General features: G+C 40.5%; 1 protein-coding gene across 7 annotated transcripts in view; it reads left to right on the forward strand.

The window, feature by feature from the left end:
- Window positions 1-4,070: 4,070 nt before the first annotated feature.
- CUNH9orf72 (chromosome unknown C9orf72 homolog) overlaps window positions 4,071-9,680 on the forward strand; it is a 24,846-nt gene continuing 19,236 nt past the window's right edge. For 5 of the 7 annotated variants that reach the window (XR_003094629.1, XR_003094628.1, XM_006026073.3 and 2 more), the window contains exons 1-2: window positions 4,071-4,137; window positions 7,184-7,673. Coding sequence is in view for 5 of the 7 variants with exons in the window: in XM_006026073.3 (XP_006026135.1) it covers window positions 7,230-7,673 (444 nt within the window). In the remaining 2 variants the exon portion in view is untranslated. Of the gene's footprint in view, window positions 4,138-6,584; window positions 6,601-6,935; window positions 7,032-7,183; window positions 7,674-9,680 lie in introns of those variants that run through there. The other 2 variants (XM_025206965.1, XM_025206964.1) reach the window with 2 other exon arrangements.

Genomic DNA, 9,680 nt, shown 5'->3' on the forward strand with positions numbered 1-9,680 from the left:
AGTTTTGCTGTAGCTTTCTGTACACTTCTGGCTTTCTCTTTATTTCTACCTTATAATTAAGATTAAAATCTTTTATTCTGCTGAGAGAGGTATTTGGGGGTGGGTATTAAGACCTGAAAAGCTCTCATATCTGCGTATTCTAGTCTGGAAATGTTACATGAGGTTAATGATTTGTTTTTGTTTGCTTGCTTTAATAAACTGTTACATCATTCTATCTCACTCCTGTGAACTGCAGAGGAAAAACTAAGGGAGAAAAAGCAAAAACAATGATATGGATGAATGCAAGAAACAGGTCCAGAATAATTTTAGGTGTTTGGTGGTCACATTCATAGAGAGTATCAGACTGTCCATAAAAATCATGAAGTCACCAACTATTACATGGATGGTATATATAACTGCATTTTGTTAACCCCCTCTATCTGAGTTATCAAAGCCTAAGACAGGAGCTCTGTGTTGTTGGAGTGGTGGTGTTTCAAGTAAGATACAAAAGAGAGTGTTTAAACATTATTAAAAGTTTTTAATCCCAGTTTCCAACTCAGGATATTATACACCACTGAGGTAAATTCAGCCTGTTTTTCTCTTCAGTTGGATACAGCATCCATTAACTGGGATGGTTTAGTCAGAGATGACCCTGCCTTGAGTAGGGGCCTCAGCTAAATGACCTCATGAGATCCCTTCCAGCATTACTTATGATCCTATCCTAAGCTGTCACCAGCTCCTTGTCAAGCACAGTGAACTGCCTCCATGTTTTCCATAGCAGAGGTGGCTGCTTTTGACTATAATGAGCCATATCCTGATCACACTAAAATCTTACTGTTAACAAGATCTCAATTTTATATTTCACCTAAAAAGGAACTCTGTGGTACATTGCTCTGCACATCCTACCAGTTTCTTTTTAGGGTAATTATATTCTATATGCATATACTTCTCTATCACTGCTTTAAAAAGTATCCTCCTCCAGTTGCTGTCCTGTCTGTATAGTGCTGGCTGGGATTGATAAGAGCACTGGAGGGAGATACAGATCAGATGTGAGAGAAGAGTCCTCTGCTTATCTAGTTTTGAATTTCTTTAAATTTATGATTGATATTGTAGAAGTAATTCTTATTCCATATCCTTCCCATTAAAAGTTGCTTAGTTAGCTGTTATGATTACTTGGTGCTTACTTTATCAGTTGTCATGACTCAAGAGACCTATAAAAAGCTTGAAACAAACTGAAACATCACTCCCTGCTGTTGACCAATCTTTAGCGACTTTGAAGGCCTCTTTCTTTGATTCCATTTCTTTTTTCACTTGTGACAGCATAGCAATGATCTCCCTCTCTACTAGCCCTAACACTTGAACTACAATACACATTGCTCATTCTTTCCCGTTCACCTACAAGTGCCTTTATTTGGTAATTATAATAATCAGGAGAGAAAAAATTGCAACTACAAAAAGAAAAGAAATATGTTGTGTTTGGTTGCTTACTTGAGCCCTGGTTCAGAGCCTGTAACACTTTTCCTTCTCTCTGTGTTTCATATTTCTTTTAATTAACTTTTATTTACACATGCAGCATTGAGCTTTGCAACCAGCTGTATTTTTGGCTTGGGGAAAAAAAGATCTGCTTACACAGCAGTCTGTCACCATTTTCCTACTGCCTCTGCAAAATGCACCTGCAGGAATATTATTAGTCTTTTCAGATCATGTAAAATGGGATTCCTATTGTCTTGTCTGCCTGAAGAAACATGAAGAGCTGAAGGAAAAACCAAAAAGACAAAGGTCAGAGTTGCTACAACAGACAGAAATCTCACTCTGCAGCAACCTCAATTTGGCAACTGAAGAACCACAGATATTATTTAAAAGGAAAAATATTTGTAACTTGTCTAACAACAGTGCATAGTGGTTGGTGATTTCTATCCACTGCTCTCAAAGTATTTTGCAGTTTAGTAAACTGAGGTACAGAGATGTTAAGTGACTTGCTCAGTGTTATAGAGCCCACATATCTATAACATGCATTTACTAAGTCATGTTTCACTTGTTTCATGGGTATGGTCTCCTAGGCCAGAAGTAGGGAAGCTGCCTTAATGTATTTCTGTCTACATATCGATAAGCTGTAAGGTGGCTATACTTCCACTGTGAAAGGTAGCATACGTAGGGTGTCTCAGTATGGTACTGCTGGGCGGCCTGAATTAATTGGGGGATAATTCAACAAGTGCATGGCAGAAACAATAATAGAAGTCCATGCCTCAGACTCTCTTCTTGTGGAAGCTGCTCCACTTCACAAAAGTGCCAAACCCCTAAAGCTGTATTCTCCTAGCTTTCGATTTCCTGGCATTTCACAGCAGTCTTCATACTTGAAAGCTTGTTATTTGATTCCCATGGGAGGCGGGTTGCCCCAGTTTAGTTTCACTGCCCCAGTAGGACCAGGTGCAAAGTTAGGAGGGGCTTTGGAATCATCTCCCACCCCAGCAGAGCCAATGCCCCAGCAGCAATAGCAGCCCCACAGTTTACCCTTGCTGGGAACTCCAAAATAGTTGCTGGCTGAAGTTGCTGATATAACAGCAATAGCTAAGGCAAGCAGAGCAGCTCAGCCAGGGACTGTTTAGGAGTTCCCAGCATGTGTAAGACTGCTGCACATACATAGGCCCTTCACCCCCAACTCCTGGAACTGTGCCGCCCTCCCTTCTCGCGCCCCCCACCCCTCCCTATTTTGCCTAGGGTGCCTACTCTGCTTGCTAGACCACTGCATTGTGCAGAACAAAATGTAAACTGCAAACTTGAAGAAATGAAGAACAAATAACTATCAATTCTGTTGTTCTTTTAGTACCTGAGACTTGTTGGAAAAGGAATATATTAGGTCAAATTTAAGAGCTCATGTAAACAGCTCATCACCAGTGAAATCATGCCGGGCCAGTTTACAACACTACTGAGTTTGAGGCCTGATCTTTATCTGTCACTATGTTCCTTCTGCAAATTCAGTTTCAACCACTTCTGTAACTGGAGGCTGGTTTTGATACTTCCCCCAGTCTTCATACAAAAATTATAGAGATTTTTGGATAACTTTACTGGAACATTTCCTTTTTTACAAAACAAAACATAATCTCTGCAGATAAATTTGATGCACAATATAGAATGATAAAATGTATAAAATGTAATAAAATGTATTTGTGCATCTTATGAGTAACACTGTATAAAAATAAAAGCATTATTTTAATTTGTAAAAAACCCAAAATAATGAAATCAATTAGTAAAATTAAATAAACGAGTAAACTAACTAGTAAAATAAAATAATGAAATTAACTAGTAAAAAAAAGGTGGGGACATAATGCAACAAAAAGGCAGAGTGGTTCTGCTTCTTTACAGCTGTTTACATGTATGTATAGCAGTGTTTCATTTTAATCACAGAAAAATGTGGATTTGGGGTTACTTGTTTTAATCCAAAAATTGGGGATTTTTTGAAATCAGAGAAACCAGGATGCCTGTACATCATTGACAGTGATCATTGTGCCTGAGGGGTGGTTGGCCTGTTGAAGTCAAGAAGGCAGGGCAGAGTAGATATGCTTTTGTGGCCTGAAGGTCACTTCTCATCTAATGACCTGAGCATCACATCCCCGCCCTCCTTCCGACCGCAGGAGGACACAGATATAACAGCAAGCATTTTTTTTCTAGCAAGCAAAGCCCAGGCTTGGCAGGGAGTTGCCGAACCAAAGGTGCCAGACCAGCCCAGAGGCGTGGCGTGGTACAAGACCAGCCATCCTCCTTCCAGTGAGAAGGGTACACCGCTGGCAGAAAACCCCAAACTGAACCTGAGGCAGAAGGCACACCTAAAGCCGCCCGTTCCCCCACTCCTGCTTTTCAAGTCAGCCTCACGCTTCGTAAGAGCTAACCCCAAAATGCTTGCGCGCGCACTAAGCAGCGCGGACAAAAATATGCGCTCCCTTGCCACTGCCGGGCTCACTGCTTCCCTGTGCGCATGCGCCACACATGGCCACGCGGTTCCGCCAGGGGGCAGCGCTGCTCGCCCGGCTCCCGCGCAAAGCCGTGAGGCCCTGGCGCATGCGCCGATTCGCACCTGGTAACTGCGGTGGGGGGGGGGAAGAGCCGAGTGGTTTTTGCGCATGCGCGAGGGTGGCGGCGTCAGGCGGTGACAGCTTGTCCGTAAGTTTGGTTGCCGCGCGTCTGAGGGGGTCGCTGGGTCGCGGGAGGGAGCTGGTCGTGTGTGCTGCCCGGCGGGTCGGCCTCAAACCCCCGGCGACGGGGGTCCGAGTCCCGGCCTCGCCCGCCTCACCCGGAGCCCCGCGGCCGGGGGCCTGGGGGCGCTGCGCGGGTGCCGGAGCGTGGACGGCTCGGCCCAAGCCGCTGCCTCAGTCTGCCTGGCACCAGGGCGGGTTAGAGGGCAGCGGCGCCGCCCACCTGCCGGCCTCTGTGTGCGTGCGCGTGCGTGTGTAAGCTTGTGTAACTAGAAGTTTGTGCCACACACCCCCCTCCAAAACTAGGTGGCAGGTTTGGTGCCTTTACCTTTGATGCTCAGACTGACCACAAGGCAAATGGGTGGCAATTTAAACACCTGCCCGTGCCTCTGCACATACCCGCCTACATAGACTTCAGCTCATACAAGCTTGTGTGTGCATGTATTTGTGTGTATGCATGTGCACACGTTTTTATGAGGTGAACTTTGTGGGTACACACGTGTGTGGGCAGCTGTTAAACGCACGCAGGTAGCACAAGCTTGTGTGAATGCGTATGCGAGTCTGTGAGAAGAAATTTGTTCTACACACACGCGCATGCATATATCTAGCACAGATTTCAACTCACAAAAGCTTGGTTTTGGGGGTTTGGTGTGTGTGGTTTGGTTTGTTTTGGCTGGGGAGGGAGGGTGTCCATTTAACTAGCCCAGCTAGTGCTGTCCTTTTGCCCACTGGCCAATATAAGTATTAAAGGCTGTTAAGCCACCAAACTGGCTGGCTAATTTTGGAGATGCAGCGTGTACTTGCCTGTTTGCGTCTCATCTCTGCTTTTTTACTAAACAGCTTCTTCCCTATTTGCAATGCTGACAGGTCCCATCAATTTAGAGGATGGGCAGTTTGCCATCTCTTAGTTTCTGTGCTTTTCTCTTTCCGGTTTCTTACCTTGCTCCAAACTTAAAGCCAGTACTGCTGCCCAGCACTGACAACGTTTGGTATGGGCTACTGGGATTTCTGATTCCCTCGCCCTTAAAGAAATGAGTGTCTGCCAAATGAGCTTGTAATAAACTGCCTATACTACAGAAACCCACTTAAGTTATCTAGTAGGTAAGGGTAAGCACCTTTACAGTCTTTCCAAAAACAATGCTGGCGTAGTTAAAAACAGCAAAACTTTCTAGAGTAGATGCATCTTGGTTGTAGACCTGCATCTGTGACTCATCAGCAGGGATCCTGGTTTTCTTTGATAAATAAAAATTCCCCAATTTTCAGATTAAAAAAAGTAACCCAAAATCCTCATTTGTCCATGATTAAAATGAAACACCACTAATAGATAGATAGATATACATATAGTAGTGTTTCATTTTGATCACAGAAAAATGTGGATTTTGGGTTACTTTTTTTAACCCCAAAATTGGGGATTTTTTTATCAGCGAAAACCAGGATCCCTGCTTATCAAGTAGAAACGCATTAAAAATGTTTGAAAACACATTTCCCCCTCCCATTCCTGCCATGCAGGAGTAGAAAGCACCCAGGAAACAGGGATGCTTGCCTTAGAAATGTAAAAAGACGTGTAATTTTAACCATGTATTACATTCCTAGATCCCAGATCCTGTCACTCTTGAATGCTATTCCATTGTAACTGATGTATCCCTTACTCACCGGTGTTTTATATTTTATATATATATTTTAAGGTACTGGTTGAACACTGCAGGTTTATTAGATTAGTGAAATTATGTTTTGAGGCTTGCTTGATTAATGTTGATAAAACATCTGTTTGCTCTCAGTCCCAATTAATTTTCAGGGTGAGGTGACCTTAAATTTCAGAGCATTGCAGCTTTCCCTTTGAATATTATGTCATTCATATATCAGCATATATTGGTGCCACCATACCCTGTTATCTCTTGTGGAGCTCAAATGCCTGTACTTTCTAGCTATGAGCAAGCCTGTTTTCCCTAAAGTCTGTAGATATTTTTGGTTGTATACAGCTTGATACTTTCTACAAGAGGTAGGATGCAATCTTTGCTGCCCCTTTGAAGTGCTTGTGTTGTTAAAATGATGAATGGTGAGGGAGTTGTGCTTGTGTTTTCTTGTTGGTGGGTTGTTTTTTTTATTTTTGAAAGCCTTATTCTTTCAATAAAATTGGCAGCAACTGGATTTCCAGCCACAGGGTTCCCAGTGTAGAGACTTAAAATACTTAGTAAAGAGTGAAGCTTTTGTGTAATCACTGGGATTATTTATCCAGGGGTGAATGAAGCTGTTGTCTGAATCTAACTGGAGACTTGCCTTCCACAGTACAATGTAGACACGAATAAGTAGTTGCTGCTCAAGTATGAAAATTGTACAAGGAAGATAATTGTGGAACTGATTCAAGGGAAACTTCCTGTCTGAAAAATGAAGTATATGTCTCTTTAAAGCAGAAGCCCGCTTTAAATTTTTAGTGAGCAAACATTTAGCTTCTTCATATGTTAACATATGATACAGTAAAGCTTTAATGTAAGGCCTGGGGAGATCCTGTGAGGTATATACATAATAGGATGTGATGTATCTATTTATTTTAAGTAACTAATATACATTGTCCCGTTATCTGGGATCCTGAACAAACTTTATCTAAATTGGTAACTTGTAATTTGAAGCACTGTTAATTCAGTGTATGACAATTCTTAAGTGCCTGAAGAATTTAATTCTTTAGTTAAATGACTATTTAAGATGCATAAGTATTTCTAAATTAGCCATGGCTTTTTTTGTTCTTATTTTTAGTGTGTTTGAATATACAGTTGAAAGAGACTAAGGCATGGTGTTTATTCCTTCTCTAAGGGCTGTTGTATGCACCAAATCTGAGACAGATTGTACACAAAACTGAAGTGGAAGGTACATATGTAAACTTTCTCCATGGGTGGAGATTACAATCAATGGTTTGCCAGACAGAGGAGGACAAATTTGTGAACTCTCATTTGATAACAAAAATGGGGAAACTGATAAATGGATGCTACTCTCACTTCTTGTTAAATTTATTTTTCTAGATTACAAAAGGAAGGATTTTGATGATGTGACAATTAGAAAGAAGTCATGTCGACACTGTGTCCACCACCCTCTCCTGCAGTTGCAAAGACAGAAATCTCACTGACTGGAGAGTCACCACTACTAGCTGCTACTTTTGCTTACTGGGACAATATTCTTGGCCCTAGAGTACGACACATCTGGGCCCCAAAAACGGAACAGGTGCTTCTCAGCGATGGGGAAATAACTTTCCTTGCAAACCACACACTAAATGGGGAAATACTTCGGAATGCAGAGAGTGGTGCAATAGATGTGAAGTTTTTTGTCTTGGCAGAAAAAGGAGTAATTATTGTTTCATTAATCTTTGACGGGAACTGGAATGGGGACAGAAGTACATATGGACTATCAATCATACTGCCACAAACTGAGCTTAGTTTCTACCTTCCTCTTCACAGAGTGTGTGTTGATAGATTAACACACATTATAAGGAAAGGAAGGATATGGATGCATAAGGTAGGTCTATTCTTCATTACACCAAAAATATGCAAAGGGCTTTAACTTTTTGTATGGAAGGCATATTTTACAAAAGTAAAACTTAAGAGGCATATAATATTGTTTGTGGTGTTATCTAGAAAATTCCATATAGAAAATATTCTTCACCTCTACACAAAACAAACCTTTATCCTGCCAATGTGCCTTTGAAATTACTGGGAGTTATACATCCTCAGCATCGCTCAGAAAGTTGCTTTGTGTCTGATTCCAAAACAGGAAAAACTGTGACTGAACCTTTATACAGAGCATCTTAATGTGCCCTGCACATTAAACCCATGTCTATACTCAGATTGGCAAGAAAATGTGAACTTCTGGGGATAAAACATTGTCTAAAACTAAACGGAGAACCTAGGAAATGCAGAATCATACTTTCAAACTAAAAGCAAGAAGCGGAAAGAAAAGTTTTCGTTTAGTCCAAATGTCTTCTGCCTTTGATATTCCAAATGAGTTTTCTTAATCAGATTGTGTTCAGCAGCGGGAGGCCTCATCTCTGAGTCCACTTCAGAAGTTTCTCTACAGACTGAACATTTTAAAAATAAAAAGCAGTCTCATTTTACAGTAAAAGCTGTTTTATAGTAGGTTCTATTAAATTAAAGTATGCTTGGTGCTTTGTAGCTAGTAAGTATCTTGTAATTTTGTTGACAGAAGTTGCCAAGCAGCAGTTTGAGGTAAGGAAGTTCTAGTTCATCTTGCACACTAGATATTCTTTTATAAAGTTAAAATTCTATCCTTATGATATAAATGGAAATGACAAGGTTTTGTTAATGTAAAAAAAGTATTTATTTCATAGTAACTACACAGTAAATACTGCATTTACTGATGTGTCCGATTTTGATACGTTAGTCATTCTGTTTCAAAGGGGAATCTAATAATTTGCAGTCTTGTAATTTTTCAGTATAATATAAACATAAATTTCATGCCTACTTTTATCTTCCAAAACACAAGTTTTGGAAGATAAACTTGAAATAAACTTGCTTAGCAGTTTATTATTTAATAACCATCAGTTAGCAGGTTCTTGTGCTTTTGGACAAGTACTTTCCTTGTTACATATCTCTTGCTTCAGTCTTCTGACAATTGAGGCAGAACGATCAAACTCAAGATGAAATACCGATTCTCCAGAATCAGTACAACTTATTCCTTACTTCCTTACATGTCAAAGTTTCTTTTCAGAAGCAGTTGTCAGTCCCTAAACCTACATTCATAAAGTCTTTTTATTTTGTGGAACAGGGAAGCTGCTTGGCTCAGTAATGATCCTGAAAGTAGTCAGGAATACTGAACACATCTTATCTCTCTTCCACTTTACTCTTGCCTGGAAAATGAAGAGCTGAGTGAAAAAGTGCTCTAAAATATAGATTAAGAAACATAAATTGCTATATTTTTATGTACTTGTTTCTCAGAAAGCTGTCCAGTTAAAAAGGTTTAATCTGACCAAATACTATTATTCTTAAAATAAAAGCTACTGGAGCAACCCAACATACATAAGAAGAATGTCTTGACGCCTTATCCTGCAGGAGGCCGTTGGAATTGTAATGGATATCATGCCTTCCTGTTCCAACTGTGGTTGAATTGTTGACCATCCAACTTTCCTTAGAGGAGAAACTTGGTACAGATTAGAAATAATATCCTGAACTGACATATTCACTTGAGGTTTTGGATAAATCTCTAAAACAGTGGATAGAATGATGGACATAGACAAGCAACTACCTTAGAAGCCATTCAGAATGGAATTTGGCTTTATATCATGAAATTAGCTGTTGAAGGTGTTATGTTTGTGAAATATCAGCTATCTCTCTACAAGAGATGTGTACAGAGCTTTGTTCAACTTCAACTGCATTCTCATTGAAACCAAAGTCAAGGATAGAAGTGCCTTAAAGAGATCAGTGTGGTACCATTGTTGTTTTTCCACAAGCACTTGTTTCAGGTTCAGTGAAGTAAGTTTTATTGCTGCCTGGAAGGGAAATCCTGCTG

This window comes from Alligator sinensis, unplaced genomic scaffold (assembly GCF_000455745.1).
Source record: "Alligator sinensis unplaced genomic scaffold, ASM45574v1 scaffold940_1, whole genome shotgun sequence".
Lineage (NCBI taxonomy): Eukaryota > Metazoa > Chordata > Crocodylia > Alligatoridae > Alligator > Alligator sinensis.